The sequence below is a fragment of the Sceloporus occidentalis genome, unplaced genomic scaffold (genome assembly GCF_023333645.1).
Source record: "Sceloporus occidentalis isolate IW3139 unplaced genomic scaffold, rSceOcc1.0.p SCAF_1, whole genome shotgun sequence".
Taxonomy (NCBI): Eukaryota; Metazoa; Chordata; class Lepidosauria; order Squamata; family Phrynosomatidae; genus Sceloporus; species Sceloporus occidentalis.
The window spans coordinates 151,622,293-151,640,233 of NW_028316981.1; the positions used below are offsets into that span (position 1 = coordinate 151,622,293).

Here is a 17,941-nt window from a genome sequence, read left to right on the forward strand (position 1 = left end):
GTCTCGGGACGGTGAGCCATTTGGAAGGCTGATCCTCCATCGGGTTGAAGACCAAGAGGAACCAAGCTTGAAGAGGACGGAGGTGAAGCCTTGCCAAGGGGGTGACGAACGTCATCGACGCCATGTGTCCTAGGGCCACCTGCACATCTCTGGCCCTCACTTTTCTGTGGACTAAGCAGGACTGCACAGCTGCTGACAGGGCCTGGAAACGGTCTCGAGGGAGATAGGCGATGCATTGCACAGAGTCGAGGACAGCGCTGATGAACTTGATGTGTGTGGATGGAGTGAGATGGGACTTCTCTCTGTTGACGACGAGCCGTAGGGATGTCAAAAGGTCTAAGGCGGTCGCCTCTCGAAGCTGTTCTTGCGAGGTCGCGGCAAAAAGCCAGTCGTCTAAGTATGGAAACACCATGTAGCCTCTTTGGTGTAGGTATGCCACTATCGGAGCCATGCACTTGGTGAAGACCCTCGGTGCCGTGGCAAGACCGAAAGGAAGGACATTGTAGTGGTAGGCGTCGGTACCGACAGCGAAGGTGAGGAATCGCCTGTGGGACTCCCGGATTCCTATGTGGAAGTAGGCGTCCTTGAGATCGATGGTCGCGAACGACAGTCCCTGATGAAGTAAAGGCAGGATAGAGGCTAGGGTTACCATACGGAAACGGAGATAGTCAAGGAATTGATTAAGGTTCCTTAAGTCCAAGATCAGTCTGATGCCCCCATCTGCCTTGGGCACAGTGAAATATCGTGAAAAGAAGGATCTACAAAAACATTTGGGTGCAACAGGCGAGATTGCTTTCTTGTTAAGCAAAATGCGTACTTCGCCGAGAAGGGTGTCCGAAGGTGGGGTGGAAACAAAAATCCCGGTTGGAGGGAGTTCTAAAAACTCAAGGGCATAACCCCTACGGACAATGTTCAAAACCCACGAGTCGGATGTGATAGAGGTCCAGGTGTTGACAAAGGTCCTCAAAATATTAAGGAAGGAAGGTGGGGAAGAGGCAGAGACGAAGCACGCTGGAACTTCTCAGGACCTCTTCTTGGTCTGGTCGGACTCCTGTCGACGGGTCTTACGGTATCGACCGGGGGTATTACGCCGACCAGAAGAGGAGGAGGACTGAGAAGGGTACCTCGGTCTCTGGGGTCCCTGCTGCTGAAAAGGGCGGTCGTGTTGATAAGACCTCTGGAACTGACCTTGGTTTTGCCAAGGGCGCTGTCTCTTCCTGAATGGTGGGGTGGATGTTGAGGACATGCCATGCTTTTTAGCAGCCGCCTTCATCCAGTACTTCCTGTTGAGTCTTTCGTCGGTCTCAGCATGGAAGAGCCCGGACTCATCAATCGGCATCTCCTCGATAGCCGCTCTAGCATTGGGGTTGAGATCGGAGCCCTGGAGCCAAGCGTGACGACGGAGGGCAATCGAAGCCGCCATCGCTCTGCCCACACAGTCCGTCATATTCCTCGAGGTCGTGATGAGCCAACTACCTATGGAGTGGGCCTCGTCCCTGATCTCGACGAGGATCTCATCTGGTACGTACCTGGATCTCATCTGGTACGTCAGGGATCAAGGGAGAGATGCCTTCCATAAGCGTCTGGACGTATGCCCCCATACACGCGTTGTAGTTGGCAGCCTTGGCAGCAAGGGAAGCAGCAGAGTAGGCCTTCTTCGCCAGAGCGTCGACCTTCTTAGCTTCACAGTCCCCTGGTGACGTGGCTTGCTTCTGTGTGAAAGTCTGTTGAGAACCTTCCACAATGGCTGAGTTCTGCTTCGGATGCGACGCCAGCCATGGACAGCAGGAGGATGAAATCCTGTAAAGTGACTCTACCTTTCGAGATGAGCACACCAGAGAAGTAGGGGAGTCCCATGACCGCTTCAAGATGGTCTCGAGAGAAGGCAGCAGCGGGATCGATGGGAGAGTAGGCACTTTGCCCTGTACTCGACGTTCGACGGGATCTTGGGCGCCATCATTCGAGTAGGAGAGCTCGATGTCAAGGGCATTGGCCATCTTAATAATATGCTCATTAAATGAGCGGATGTCATTGGTAGGGGAGGCTGGTTCTGGGCGATGCATCTCTTGCGGAGAACCCGGGGGCGACACTCAGACGGCTCTCCTGAAGACAAAACAATGTCAGGATCGGAGTCAGGCTCCGAGGGCTCCTGTTGAACAGATGGGCGCACCGAGCGGGACGGTTCTTTACCTGACACCGGTACTGTGGATACTGTCGGTTTGGACGACTGGCGCGAAGAGGTGGCTGGTGGGTGTTTGGACATTGCCGCCGCTGGTGTCGGTATATTGCACCCTGAATGCCTAGATGAGAAGCATTCAAAGGCATGTTCCTTGGAGACGGACATGTAGTATCGATCCGTCTCTGAGTCATAAAAGAAGTCTGGGTCTTCCTCCAGGACATCGTCCTGTGTGGATTTCGGGACCAGAGTGGGGGAACGCCGTCCGGAAGACACCGATTCTTCATCACCGGAGTGGACGAAAGGCATCATGGACAGGTCCAAAGGTCTGGCAGGAAGGTCCGCCTCGGTCCGACGATGGGACGTGCCAGGCTCGGACAGAGCCTTTAGAACTGAGGTCGCAGTTGGCTTCTTAGTGGCCTTCGATGGTTGGACGCCTTCAGTGGTTAGCTTGGGCCTCTTAGAGATCGGATCAAGATCAAAGAGGTTGCCAACGGATGTCAACTGTGGGGTCTGTCCCGAGCCCTGCTTTCTCTTCTTTGAGGACTTAGAGGAGTCTCAGTCATCACAGTCCCGCAGCCCATCCTTCTTGGCAGAAGGTGCGGCATGTGCAGAGTCATCGGAAGGCTTGGGAGCCTTAGAAGATGGCACAGAATCCGACAACCTGGACTTCTTAGAGGAGTCCTTCGAGACCGAGGTGGTCTTAGAGCCCGAGGCTTCGGTCACGGTATTATGCCTCTTCGGATCCTTCGGGGTCAATGCGGGCTTGCGGCCCGGGGTCTCGGCAGAGACCTTGGAGCTGGAGCCTGTCGACAAGAACTTATCCTTCTCCTTCCGAGTAGTGGCTGAAGACTCGGAGGAACCCCCAGTGCCTGAGGTTTTCTGAGGGCGTTTGGAGGGCTTGGCGGTGGCGCTGGGCACGTCAAGGCCACGGGCCAAAGAGGTGGCGGCACTGGGTTCAGAGGAACCACGGGCTGCATCGGCTGGAGGCGCGGAGGACACACTAGCAGGACTGTCACGGACGGGTGCAGAGCCGGCTGTTCGGGCTGAAGATGGCCGGGGATCCCCTTCCTTCGATTTCCTCAGGATGCCCTGGGCAATCGTGGAGGTGAGGCGAGATTCCCGGTTCTTTCTCGCCTGAGACGTTAAGGATTTACAAAGTGGACAAGCCTTGACATCGTGGTCCCTCCCCAAACAAAGAAGACAGGAGGAATGGGGGTCCTGGACCGGCACCTTACCGCCACAGACGTCACATTTTTTGAACGGAGCCGGAGACATGGTCGAAGTCGAAAGCGAAGCCAGTGTCAAAACGATCCGAAGTCAACAGTACACAGGGAGAGTAGAATAAGGTGAGTCAAAAAACGGTCTGAGGTCAAAATTTCCAGTGATTCGGTCAAAAAGAGCTAGCAAATGCAAGCGAAGTTCCCTAAACAGCAGCCAACACGGCAGAAAAAAGGAATTGGGGAAAAGACCGGGAAGCAGGGGCCTTATAACGGGTGGGCGGAGTTACTGCCAAAAAGTTACCATATGTTGCAAAGTATACTTTGCCCAGTGATTCTAGAAGTTTCCGAACAGCACTGCGCAGGCGCAGTGAAACCCATTTGTATGATTCACAGAGACCACGAAGAAGAAAAGTTGATCTAACAGAACAAGACAAAACCATCAGCCAGGCTGTGGCCCCTAAACAACCTTGCTAATAGCCCTGCTGCAATCAAAGACTGTATTGCTGTTATGTTTAAATGGACAGTTTCACTTGGAAGTGGGGAAATATTTCAGTTGTGTGAGAGAATCCCATCCACAACAGCATCAGTCTTTTACCCACACTCCTATCTGGTACGTAAAATACATGCAATTCAGCATACACCATCCATGTAAAGGTCTAGAGCAGCCCATAAGGGTACAAAACTCAACAGTACACAAAACAACTCTTCCATCCTGTGTTTTACAATTTGGTGACTTTATATGATGGCCACCAAAAGGAATCAGTATGAAACAAATAGTTTAATTATAACATCAAGGCAAGTTCCTCTACTCTGACCACTCACCCACTTTCACCAGACCACTTTAACTTCTTCCCCCATGGAATCGAAAGTACATTATACCCAGACAAATTTCCTTCAAAATCAAAATATATTTGCTCCCAAATTACCATGTAAATGTATGCAAACGTGCTTGAAGTAAGACCAAAATGCTCCTCTCCACTTTATGCCGGCATTCCTTCTTTTCAATCCCAACCTCTCAGGACACAGACCTACAACAGGCTCACCCACACATCTCCTACATATTTCTACCCTACACTGTCTTCCTTGATCCAGCATTTGCTTACCTTTGGGCTGAACAGAATTCTCTTTCCCATCTGCCGACCCTTTAGGGATAATGGTAGAATCCATCTTAGGCCTGGGAGCCCCCTGACCAATGGGAGGATGTGCAGTTCCATCCCCACCGACACCCCCTGCTGCCAGCAAGGCCTTTCTGCTCAGGTCCAGCAATGCCTTTCCAAAAAAAGCTTCCTGTCAAAAGGTTGGGAAGAGGGGAAAAAAAGAAAATATCATTTACTCGAATCGATTTCTGAAAAGTCAACCTCCATTTTAACGCACTTGTTAAGTGAAGAAACTACTTCACCTGGCCATCTCAAGTCAGGCTTCTGTTCTCACTTTCCCTCACCACCACTTCATCCCATTTAGGTTTTCTAATGCTCATCATTTATTTTATTAATGGTTTTCCTGATACCTCTACCATGCTGCCACTTCCAATAATTTTGCATTTCCTCAAGCATCACGGTTCAACTTCACCACCATTACCTCTGTGACTACCACCACACCACCACTATGCCCCATCTATGACTCTTCCATCTCCTCCTTCCCACTTTGGATGACACTGCTGCTGAAAGAATTGGAGTAGAGCTCCACCTACCCATGTGCAAAAGCATCTCTTCTCCAGTCCACTAAACCACCCTTCCCCATCTGGCAGTCACCCCGGCCCAAGTGCTGGACTGAAAACTCCATCCTCTCCACCCAAACAATGGGGGGTTGTAGCCTTAGAGCATCGGGACAAGTTCCAGAGGGCTGAACTAAGTTACCACACTCACTTGGAGGTAGGCAGGGAACATATCCTCCAGCTTGCTTTTTTTCCTCCCCCGCCGTTTCTTCTTTTCATCTCCCTCAACCACTCCCTGCTCAGTGATGGACTCTGCAGGGACTTCAGCAGATTGGTTGGTCTGAACCCCTGATGAAAAGAGATGATTAAGTCAATATTAGTACATCTTTGCTTAGTGCGCAAGACAGGGAGCACACTAGGGATCTGCTATCTGGCTCTGGCTACACTAACTTTCATATTCAGGGAGGGTGGGAAAACTGGGCAAAATCCCAGATGGCCAGGCTCACTTTAGAGAAGGAATGGAGGCTCCAAGCTATTATTGCAGCTCATTTTACTTATATCCAGTGGCTGACAAATCCACTAAATCTTTCCCACTATTTCTTATTGCCCTCCATTTCCTGCCACCTCCCAGCAATTGCTAAGAAGCTCAAAATCTGAAAATCTGGGTCTGAGTCAGAATTAGATACAGCAGTTAAAGAAATGTAACATGTACTTCTGTTTGAATAATACAGTTCTAAAGATGTATAAACGCAGGTTGTTTCCAAGTGAAAAAAATACAGAAAAGTGTTTGTTTTTTTAAAACAAAATGATTACTGAAAAGTCCCCCATGATGTTAAGCTAGGGGATCTTTCAAAGCATAGGTGGGCAATATATAGGCTACATGCCTGCTCCCCACTCGTTTCTGCTACTAATGGACCCTCGCCCTGTTAAAAAACCCTTTTCTGCAAAACAAGGATAGAACTTACCAGGAGTGGCAATTATCTTATAAAACAAGCCCGCAGGCCTTGTATCTTGTTTCACTCCCACAATTTTTTTTAAAACAAAGAAAGACTTTTATCTGGGGGTGGTTCACCCCACAGCAGGTTCTAGATGTAAAAAGTGTCCCCTGGAACTTCTTCTAGAGGAGAAATTGCAACTCAGCCCAGCCAGAAGGTCCTCAAAAAATGGATTTTACATTTTACTCAAATAGGCATGATTCAATGGCTAGAAGTGATATGGTATTAATTAGTAAATCATTAGTGAGAGATTTGGAAGAGATGGAAATATTACCCAGGTCTATTTCAGACCATAATATGTTGAAAGCTACTCTAAAGGGTAAAAGGAAAAGGTTTGAATGGCGAATGCGTGAAGATCTACTTCTATACCCAAAGATATGTGAAAGAGCCAGAATTACGATGAGAAATTTTTTCAAAGAAAATGTGAATAAAGGCGTAAATATAGAAACAGTTTGGGATGCAGCTAAAGCCGTTTTTAGAGGCTTTTTCATTCAACAAAGCTGTAGGAAAAGGAGAGAGCAGGAAATAAATATTAATAAAATAAATAAAAAATAAAAAATGAAGAGGTGAAACTAGCAAAGGAACTAGAGAATAAAGAAATAAAGGGGAGAATTAAGATGCTCCAAAACCAGTAAGACTCATTATTGAACCAAGAATTGGGGAATAAATTGAAAGCAACGAAATTACAGAATTTTGAACATGCAAATAAAGTAGGGAAATGGCTGGCATATAGATTAAAGGAAAAGAAAAAAAAACAAATCAGATATATAAAGTTAAAAGTGATGGGGAAATTAAGTCAAAACAGGAGGAGGAAATCAAACAAGTATTTGTCAAATATTACAAATCTTTATATGATAATGAGGAACCAAATAGCGTACCACTGAATGAATGGATCTCGAAAGAAGATATTATGAAATTAGATGAGGAACAAAAAAATATGTTGGATAAGGACATCTCAATTGAGGAGATTATGGAGGATATCCAGGAAGGAAAAAAGAATAAATCTCCAGAAACAGATGGGCTCCCACTATCATTCTATAAAATGTTTTAAGAGGAACTGGGATACCCCTTACAATTAGTCTTTAGAAACGCATTGTTAAAAAAAGTACCTGAATCTTGGAAGGATGCTAATATTACTTTAATCTTAAAAGATAATAAAGAAGCTGAAGACCCTAACCATTACAGGCCCATATCATTGCTGAATGCCGATTACAAAATTTATACCTCTATACTGGCTAAAAGACTTAAAAACTGCCTCAAAAATTTGATTGGAGAAGATCAAAGAGGGTTTCTCCCAGGGAAACAACTAAGAGAAAATGTCAGATAGGTTTTAAATATCCTGGAATACTATAATAAACATAATGACAAACAGGCAGGCATATTCTTTATAGATAGACCTACGAAAAGCGTTTGATTCGGTTAGATGGGACACCTTACTAACATTACTGGAGGCAATAAATATAGGTGATAATTTCTGTAAAAGGATAAAAGAACTATATAAGGAACAAAGAGCAAGTATTTTTTATTAATGGTGAAAAAACTAGCTCCTTTCCAATTAAAAGAGGTACCCGTCAAGGATGCCCACTCTCCCCCCCTCCTATTCTTAATTGTTATTGAGACACTGATTAGAAAAATTAAATTGGACAGAAATCTGAAAGGACTAAAGATAAAAAAGTATGAATACAAAATAGAAGCATATGGTGATGACTTAGTGATAAATTTGGAAAGCCCCTTAGAAAATGCAGATTCTTTGATGAGACACTTACATGATTTTGGAAAAGTAAGCGGATGTAGAGTAAACCTGAGTAAATCTACAATTATTACGAAGAATATGAAAGCAAGAGAAGACCTACTATTACAGGAGGGTACAGGTATGACAGTAAAGAAACATGTTAGATATTTAGGGGTAGAATTGACAAAGAAATCAAATGAACTGTTTGATAATAACTATGTTAAAGTATGGAAAGAAATCAAAGGGAACTTCATAAAGTGGAACAAATTACACCTATCATTACTGGAAAGAATCTCAGCAGTAAAAATGTGTGCCCTCCCAAAAATTTTATTTCTTTTTCAAACCTTACCAATCAGAATACCAGAGAAAATTTTCAAGATCTGGCAAGGAGAGATGATGAAATTTATTTGGGAGGGGAAAAAACTCCAAATAAAATTAAAAGTAATGCAAGATGCTAAAGAAAGAGGAGGTTCCCAACCTCAAACTATATTATGAAGCAAACTGCCTGATTTGGTTAAAAGAATGGATGATGTTAAAGGACAAAAAATTAATAGAATTAGAATCAGAAGGTCTCAAGTTTGGTTTACATGCATTCCTTTTGTATGAAAAAGAAAAAGCAAACAGAATGATAAATGAACATTGTATTAGAAACTCTATATTCAAAATTTGGAAAAAAATATAAGGAAAGAATTGTTACTGGCTTACCAAAATGGGCTTCCCCATTGGAAGCCCTATATAGAATGGAAATGTATAGAGAAGGGGATTGGCCCACTTATAAAGATCTGTTAAAGAGAAAAGAGAAAAAATTCGAGACTAAAACCCAACAGGAACTAGGCTTAGTAGAAATAAACTTAAATTGGTTTGAATATCAGCAAATTCAAGAAAGAGCAAAGGAGGACTTAAAAGTATGGGGAGCTACGGAGAAAAAATCTGAATTGGGAGATATATTAGGTACAAAGGAGAGTAAAAGAGGACTCATGGGAAAGATATATAATTTATTACTAACTTGGCATACTGAACAGGAGGTTATCAAGGAATCTATGTTAAGTTGGGCAAAAGATATTGGCCATCCTATTAATTTAGATTTATGGGAGAAAGCGTGGAAACATAATATTAAATATATGGCGCCTCAAAATTTAAAAGAGAATTGGTACAAAATGTACTTTAGATGGCATCTGACACCAGTGAAATTAGCTAAAATAAATAACAAAACAAATAATCTTTGTTGGAAGTGTGGTTGCACAACAAGCACCTACTTCCACTGTCGGTGGACCTGTAAGAAGGCTAAAACATTTTGGGATGAGATAATAGGTGAGATAAATATAACGTTAGATATTAAGCTGGAGAAAAAACCGGAAAGTATCTTGTTAGGGATGTTTGAAGATAAAGTGAGCCAAAAATATGTAAAGATCTTGACATATATGGTTTCTGTTGCTAGGATCTTATATGCCAAAAGATGGAGAGTCAAGGAAACTCCCAATGTAGAAGAATGGGTCAGTTACCTATATGATATGATGCAGATGGACAGACTCTCAAGCATGACGAAAAATATTCCATATGGGAAAATAGAGGAAGAATGGACAAAAGTATTAGAATACATGAAGATGAAATGGAAAGATATCCTAATAGAATATTAGATTAAGATAAGACAGTGTATAAACTTGTAGGTAGATTCTTTGTAACATCTGGTGTGCCTTTCTTTCCTCTCTCCCTTAGCTCTGCTGTTAAAAATGAAATAACATTGAGATAATTATGGTCTTTCTCTATATACAATTATGCGCCTTTTTGATGTTTTGGGAATAATCTGCTATACATAGAATGATAAGATAGAAAGAGGATAAATCGTCTCTCAGTTTAAACATTATAAGAATATACCTTTGGGAACGTATAAGATTATTCGTGTTCTGCTCAGTAGAATGGAGATCATTTTTATATATATACTGAATAGTATGATTTAAGAGAGTACCAGGAAATATAAAGAGAAGGCGGTGGAAGACATGGTATGAAAGAGAAATTGTGTTGAGGTAAACACAAGGAGTGTTAGCTGGTCAGTTCCTTTTAATATGTGAGATAACTGTGTTAAATGTATTTAATGTTTGAAGTAAGATGTATTTTATTTTTTATTTTCTTATTTTTCTTTTCTTCTTTTTTTTGTTTTGATTTGATTCACTGTTTAGATTTTGTTGTGTATGTGTTGTATGTGTATAAATGCCACAATAAAGTCTATTTCAAAATTTAAAAAAAAAACGAACCTGGACACATACCCTCTTCTGGGTGCCCTTCAGCACCTGTCACTTCACGAGAGGCTTCAGCCACAACCGCCGAGCCCTTTTTCAAGCGTGTATGTGATTTCCGCTGTCGCACCATGAACCCCCCAATACCTGTCCAAGAAAGAGAGAAGAGAGAGAGAGAGAAGTCAGTGAGAAAGACAAAAGGACCCCCTACTCTACCCTGCCAGGATCTGACCCTGGCAAAGAACTCTCACCTGGGCGGTATGGCTTCCGCTTCCGTTTCTTGATCTCCTCAGAGTCCTCCAACAACACCTTCCCCAATTCAGGATCAGCTGCAGCTTCCCTCTCGGGAGTAGCAGGTGCTTCCAATTTGATCTCACATTCCATATGCTCCACACTGACTGCAATGGGAGAAAACAAATGAAAACACACACTCTTTTAAAAAATAAACAAAGGCTTCTTATATCATTATAACTGAATTGTTATACCTGAAACATTATTTTTAACACATTTATGTATTAAAAAGGGAAATGTTCTTATTCTCAGCAGTATACAATTTCACCAATTCTTGATCTAGAAGCACCAGATTCCTTCAGATATTGGAAGCTAAACAGAGTAAACCTTGGCTTGTACATGGATGGGGGACCATTAAGAAACACCTGGTGCTGTCATGCAATAAAAACTGCAGATTTTTTGGAACAGGGGGACATTAGAGAACTTGAGGCACACACATACCATACGAGACCTTCATCTAGTCTTCAGATTCTGGGTAATACATACATGCACACCCTTTTGTAGTTACAATTAACTCTCAATTATCAGGACATTAGAGCCCTACAATAAACTGAGTAGGAATATTCCATCACCAGAACACTGTAACAGAAAAATAAACTGTTCTTGATCTAGATACAAGACTAATGTTGGACACAGAGGAATTGTGGCTTCGAAGTAAGAAAAGGTTTGATCTCTCGGATCAAATACTGGGGAAGCTCTCTTCCATATGGCAAGAAAATATCCCTGCTTCAAGACTGTGCAGAACTGCTTTCTTGCTCCTGCAGCCAGCAATGTCAATAGCAGATGGCTAAACAGATCAATGTATTAGTTTTTAAAATATTTTTCTTAATTTTTTGTCTTTATTAAATTATTTTAACATATATAAAATGTTTCATGTGCCCCATTCCCTACTCCCCCCTCCCCACTCCAGCACAGCCTGACAGAGTTTAGAATCAATACACTGTTTACAATTAATACCTAACATTCAATATGTGGGATTTAATTACTGTACATTATTGACTTCACTGTACTCCGTATTCCCTTTAACCATCTCAAGCAGGATTTCCCAACCCAAATTCCAAACTTCTACTTTCCTTTCTCCAGTATATTTTAATCTTCTATCTCTAATATCTCTAATAATATCAAACAACAAGTTATCTGCCAAATACTTATCTACCTTGGTGAAGTTCCAATTTGTATTTTCTTTCCATCCTGATGCTATCACAGCCGGTGTTGCTTTTAATATTGCTTTATTGCTTTCTCTCCATTGTTCTGCAGTCCCTTATTCTTCAAATTTAATGTTATACAATTCTCTTTGTTCAAATGAACATCCTTGCCTATAATTTTATTAATCTCTCTTATCACTTCAGCCCAAAACTTCTGAACACACAGACAATCCCACCACATGTGCATGTAAAAACCCTCGGACCCACCACAGTACCAACATTTAGCACACATATTTTTACTGAAAAGTGCTAATTGAGAAGGGGTCCTGTACCATCGCCCTATTAATTTCATCTGTTGCTTTTTTATTCTACTGTGCTTGTTTCTTTTAAACGTTTATATCCACAATTGTATATCTTTGCGTGTTAAATTTAAATCTTTCCCAAACTCCTTTCAAAATGTCTACCATCTATTACTCTCTCTATATAAATCCAATAATACCTTTACCTTCATTTAACATCTTTTTGATGATCCTCTCCAATGGTGTTATATTATTTTTCTTCATGTTTTTAACTAATTCCTTTAACAGTTTGTTAATGTTAACTGCATGGACCCAATATTTCTTTCCAATTAAGTTGGTGAGTCTCTCCATCCCAGATGGGTTGCCCTCTTCATCAAGCAGGTCACCTATAACTCTAATATCTTCAGTTTTTTTCTCCCTAAGTCATCATTATTGCTTGTATTCAAACTTTCTACAGGAAACCAATTAAAGTTTCCATTTACCATCATGTTTTGCCATTTTTCCCAGATTTGTTTAGTTACATTCAAGGGGCCAATCTGATTACCTTTATACTTCTGTCCACTCAATCTAATTACTGAGCTGTGTTCCATTTTATTTATTGATCTTTCTAACCTAACATTTCTTCTCCCTTTCATATTCATATTCTTTTCATGTGAGTTGCTTCAAAATATACCTCTAAAGAGGGGATACCCCAACCACCTTCTTCTTGAGGACCATAAATTAGTGCATTTGTAAATCTAGGTTTTTTATTGCCCCAAATCCATCTTTTAATTGTTCTGTCCCATCCTCTTATTATTTTTGTGGGGATCCTTACTGGAATTTTGAAATAAATATAGAAATTTGGGTAATATCATCATTTTAAACATCCTTACTTTTGTAAGCATATTCCATTTTTTACTTGGCCATTTATTCATTTTCTATTTATCTTTTTCCATAACTGATTATAGTTGCCTTGTACTATCTTATTCAAATTTTTGGTTAAAGTTACTTCCAAATACCTCATCTTCTAACTTTAAACCAGTAATAATTTTTATTTTCCTCTGTCCTTCCCATTTGGTATTTAGGAACAATATTTCTGATTTTTGCATATTTATTGTAAAACCAGATAACTTCTTAAATTTATCAACTACTAATTTGCTAACACTTCTGAATGGGTCTTGAGTTGTTTTCAATGTGTCATCTGTAAACAAATTTAATTTCAATTCCTCTTTATCAACATAGTATCTTTTAGGCGCGTTACAGACAGCCCAGAAGGGGCCGTCTCATGCCGCCGCCGGTTGCAACGTCTGGGAACCGCAGCAGCCAAACAGCGCGGTTCCCGGACGCTGCCAAGAAGGAGCGCGAAAATCGCGCTTCTTCTTGCTCTCCGGAAGAGACGCCACGAGGCGCTAGTCGCGCACTTGCGGCGTCATTTCCAGGGCGCAACGTGCGGACACAGAGCGTCTGTTACGTCAAGATGGCGGCGGCTGTGTGGAACGGCTGCCCCTATTTGTTACGGACAGAGTCCGTAACAGGAGTAGGGGCGTCTAGAAGAGACACCCCTTTTTTAAACTGGGACGTCTTGAGGACGTCCCAAATGTAACCCGCCTTAATTTCTTTTTCATCCCTGATTTCATTTGCCAAAGGTTCTATTGCTAATAGAAACAATAAAGGGGAGAGAGGGCATCCTTGTTTCATCCCACTCATAATTTTAATATTCCTAGAATTAATCCCATTAACTGTAACTTGGACCTCCTTAGTCCAAATTCTGTACAAATTTTATACAAATAGTATGATTCACTGAATCAAAGGTTTTATATACGTCCAATTTAATTAATGCCACTTTGTTCTTATGTTTCCATGTTATATAACATTGAAAACATTTCTAATTAGATCCTCAATAGCTCTCCCTTTAATAAATCCATATTGATCTTCTCCAATTAATTTTGGTAGAAGGGTTTTTAGCCTATTAGCCAAAGTTTTTGTAAAAAAATTATAATCTTGACTACACAGAGTAATAGAACAGTAAGATTTGGGATTATCAGGGTTTTTCTTCGGTTTCAAAATCAAAAGTATATCTGCTTTTTTCCAGGTGTTTGGTATTAACTTTGTACATAATGGCGGGTTACAGACCGCCATTAGGGACGTCCTGAGGACGTCCCAGTTTGAAAAAGGGGCATCTCTTCCAGACGCCCCTAACCCTATCACGAACAGAGTCCGTGACAAATGGCAGCGGCCGTTCCACATGGCCGCCTCCATATTGACGTAGCGGACGCTATGCATCCGCGCGCCGTGCCCCAGAAGTGACGCTGCAAGTGCGCGACTAGCGCCTCGCGGTATCTCTTCCGGGGCACAGGAAGGAGAGTGATTTCCATGCTCCTTCCTCGGAGTGTCCGGGAGCCGCGCGGTTTCGCTGCTGCGGCTCCCGGACGCTGCAAGCGGAGGCGGAGCCAGACCGCCGCAATCCGGCGGTCTGTAACGCGCCAATATTTCATTAAATGTTTTGGTCATATAATTGCTTAGTTTGTTTTTGAATATCTTATCGAAAATACTGGTAAACCCACCAGGGCCTTGAGATTTAACTACTTTCAATTCATCAATTATTTTTTCAATCTCTTCCCTTCTTATGAGTGCATTCAGATATTCTCCTTGCACCTCTTCCAATTTAGTCTGAATATTTATCCTCTGATTTAGTGTCTCCCTTTCTCTACATAGATTTTCATAGAATTTTTCCATTACTTCTCTTATTTTATCATCTTCATATAATATCTCACCGTTTTCTCCCTGTATCTTGTTAATCCATTTTTTCCCTCTTTTTTTCTCTTGCCCAAGCTCTCATGCTCTTAGTATCCCAAGCCTGAAAATCGCCCTTGTATATAATAAATTCCTTGTAGTAGAAGCCTAGTCTAAATTTTCTAATTCTTACTTCTTTTTGTCTAATTGTATTTTTATGTTTTTCCTTTTATATTTTTGGTATTCTTTCTGTAAAATTTCCACTTCCTTAACCAAATTTGGTCTATATTGATTATTTTCCTTCTTAATCCCTATTTTCATATTCATGCATTTTCCTCTTATCACTGCCTTGAAGGCGTCTCATACAGTCTGCATTGATACCTCCCCAGTATTTTTTATCTCAAAAAAATTTAATTTCCTTAATGTTCTCATCCTTGTTCTCTTCTTTCATTGTCACTATAGGATTGAATCTTCACTTCTTTAATTTTTTTACTGATGGTATTGTTAACTTCACATACAGAGGGCCATGATCTGATCACCAGATCCTGTCAGTTTTGACATCTTTTATCTGAATCGTATTCTCTTTTCTCACTATAAAGAAATTTATCTGGGCAAATTTCTTGTGTCTTGCAGAATAAAATGTATTGTCAAGGGAGTTAACTACACTGTCTCCTGCTCTGAACCCTCTTTTGAAATCAACTAAAGCCTGCTGTGATGCATTTAATGACTTTTATAAGAGTTGATCTGGATGCAGGCATTAGAACAGAAAGAGTAAGAGAAATGTCCAATGACTTTGTGGACTAGGTTAAACTAGATCAATTTGAGTTTGTAAATACTGATGAAGTGGACAAGCTTCTTGGAAGTGTAAGGAAGACAACCTGCCGTCTCGATCCTTGACTGTTATGGTTGACCACCCAGGGAGGTGATGCAGTAAAAACACTGTTAAGATCTATAACTAACGCATCTTTTAGGGAGGGAAAATTTCTAGATCAGTTAAAACAAGTGGTGGTTAATCCCCTCTTGAAAAAACCCTCACTAGATAATGGTGAGAAATAATTATAGATTGGTCTCCCTTTTACCATTCTTGGGTAAGGTGATCAAGAAGGCAGTTGCCTTCCAACTCCAAGCTGTCTTGGATGAAGCCAATTATCTGGACCGGCTTCAGGATGGGATATGGAGTAGAGATGGCTATGGTCACCTTAGTCAATGATCTCTGTCTGGGCATCAACAGGGGAAGTATGACCTTGTTGGTGTTCTTGGACATCTCAGCGGCCTTCGATACCATAGACCACAGTATACCTCTGGAATGCCTGAGGGAGTTAGGCATTGGGGACACTGCGCACTCATGGCTCCACTCCTACCTCTCAGGCAGATTCCAGATGGTGATGCTGGGGGATAGCTGCTCTTCTAAAAGAGAGCTGACATCTGGCATCCTTCAGGGCGCCATCCTATCCCCCATACTGAGAGATCATCCAGAGACATGGGGTGTGGTGTTATAAGTACGCTGATGATACCCAAATCTACTTTTCTATGTCTCCGATTGCTGCAGTGACTAAGGATGGCATCTTTCCTCTGGATGCCTGTCTTGGGTCGGTAATGGGCTGGATGAGGGAAAACAAACTCAAGCTGAATCCAGAGAAAACGGAGGTACTCGTGATAGGTACCCAAGTGCGGGGAAGGAGATTTGTCAACCAGTCCTGGACGGGGTTGCACTTCTCCTAAAGGACGAAGTTTGCAGTTTGGGGGTACTCCTGGATTCGTCTCTACAATTATCATCTCAAGTGGACATGACAGCCAAGAGTGCGTGGTACCAACTTCGGTTGATACACCAACTGCATCCCTACCTGGACCAAAAGGACCTTGAAGCAGTGGTACATGCATTGGTAATCTCTTGTCTTGATTTCGGTAATGCACTCTACATGGGGCTATCCTTGTACCAGGTTCGGAAGCTTAAATTGGTTCAAAATGTGGCAGCCAGATTGGTTACTGGTTCGTCCAGGTTTGACCACATAACACTTACCCTAAAATCTCTTCACTGGCTGCCAATCAGCTTCCGGGTGCATTACAAGGTGTTCGTTATTAGCTTTAAAACCCTACACGGCTTGGGTCTGAGTTACTTGTGGGAATGCCTCTCCTTAATCTGTCCCACACTCTCAGAACAACTGGAAGAATCTATTAGAACATCAATCAACCAGATTTGTAATGACTTCCCAAAGAACCTTCACTATAGCTGCTCCAAAATTATGGAATAGCCTTCTGGAAGAGATCCATCTTATTGCCTCCTTGGAAGCATTTAAGAGGGCACTTAAGATGGATCTCTTCCAGCAAGCTTACTCATCTGACCTCCTGTAAGGAATACTATTCCACTTTCTGACCATTGCATAATTGTATTGCATTGTACTGTTATATGACGATGATTAATTTTAATGTAATTATTTTTATTGAATTTCATTGATGTGTCTTTGAATGTATTTTAATGGGTTGTGATGGTGCCTCGATCCATTCAGGAGAGGCTGGTAAATATAAATAAATAAATAAATAAATATTATTATTCCCTTCCTTTTCATAACCTTCTAACATATTCCATTTATTTAAATTTATTTCTGAATGTGTATATTTCACCTCACCTGACTTTGGTTTGCTTAAATTAAAATTGAAATATCCACCAATAAACAAGTCTCCTTCACTAAAGTGATCCAGTTTTGAAAAAACCTTCTCTATAAATTTGCATTGGTTTGTATTCGATGCATAAATGCAGGCAAAGATAACTTTCAGATTCACTAGATTCCCTTTAATAAATATATACCTCCGCTCTGTATCTTTTACTATTTTTTCCACCTGCAAGATAATTCCTTCCATTATCAAAATAGCAAGTCCTCTAACTTTATTAGTTCTTCTGGATCAATTTATTAGTGTACAGATATAACGGAACTGTTTTATACTCTCCAAGACTGTGGGCACAAACCTTCAGCTTTTAGGATCTCATCTGCCTCCGCATCACCGTCCTTTTTTTCATCCTGGCCCAGAGGATCAATGCCATCCAGCCCACTCTCGCCATTAAGGGTGACCAGCCTAGGCATAGTTGGCATTGTCTTGCGTGGTCGGCGCTTGTGTAGTGGCGACAAGGACAGGTTACGCAGCACTGCCATGCCTGTTTCTGTGAGCCAGACCCCTTCAAATCGAAAATACTGGGGCTCTGTGGGGAGAGGGTGAAACCATATGTCACTGTGACTGATTTTTCATAGGCAAGTGGGTTACACGCATCTGTTCTTACAACTGACAAAGACAACCCCAGAGTCACTATATCTACATTTATTTCACATGCAAACTCATTGGCATGGATTAGGAGACCACACCAAACTCAATACTAAGGTTAGACAGACAGACAGACAGACAGACAGGCAGATATCTTCTGACATTTATATCCCACCTGTTAGATTGAAATGACATATCTGGGTCTCCATGTCACCATTTTATTTC

The 17,941-nt window shown here is 41.8% G+C and overlaps 1 protein-coding gene across 3 annotated transcripts in view; it reads right to left on the reverse strand.

The window, feature by feature from the left end:
* KMT2D (lysine methyltransferase 2D) overlaps window positions 1-17,941 on the reverse strand; it is a 203,916-nt gene that overhangs the window by 131,165 nt on the left and 54,810 nt on the right. For 2 of the 3 annotated variants that reach the window (XM_089477537.1, XM_089477551.1), the window contains exons 21-25: window positions 17,427-17,657; window positions 10,266-10,412; window positions 10,033-10,161; window positions 5,265-5,401; window positions 4,503-4,686 (exon numbers count right to left, since the gene is read on the reverse strand). In XM_089477537.1, the coding sequence (XP_089333663.1) occupies window positions 4,503-4,686; window positions 5,265-5,401; window positions 10,033-10,161; window positions 10,266-10,412; window positions 17,427-17,657 (828 nt within the window). The remainder of the gene's footprint in view (window positions 1-4,502; window positions 4,687-5,264; window positions 5,402-10,032; window positions 10,162-10,265; window positions 10,413-17,426; window positions 17,658-17,941) is intronic. The other variant, XM_089477543.1, reaches the window with a different exon arrangement.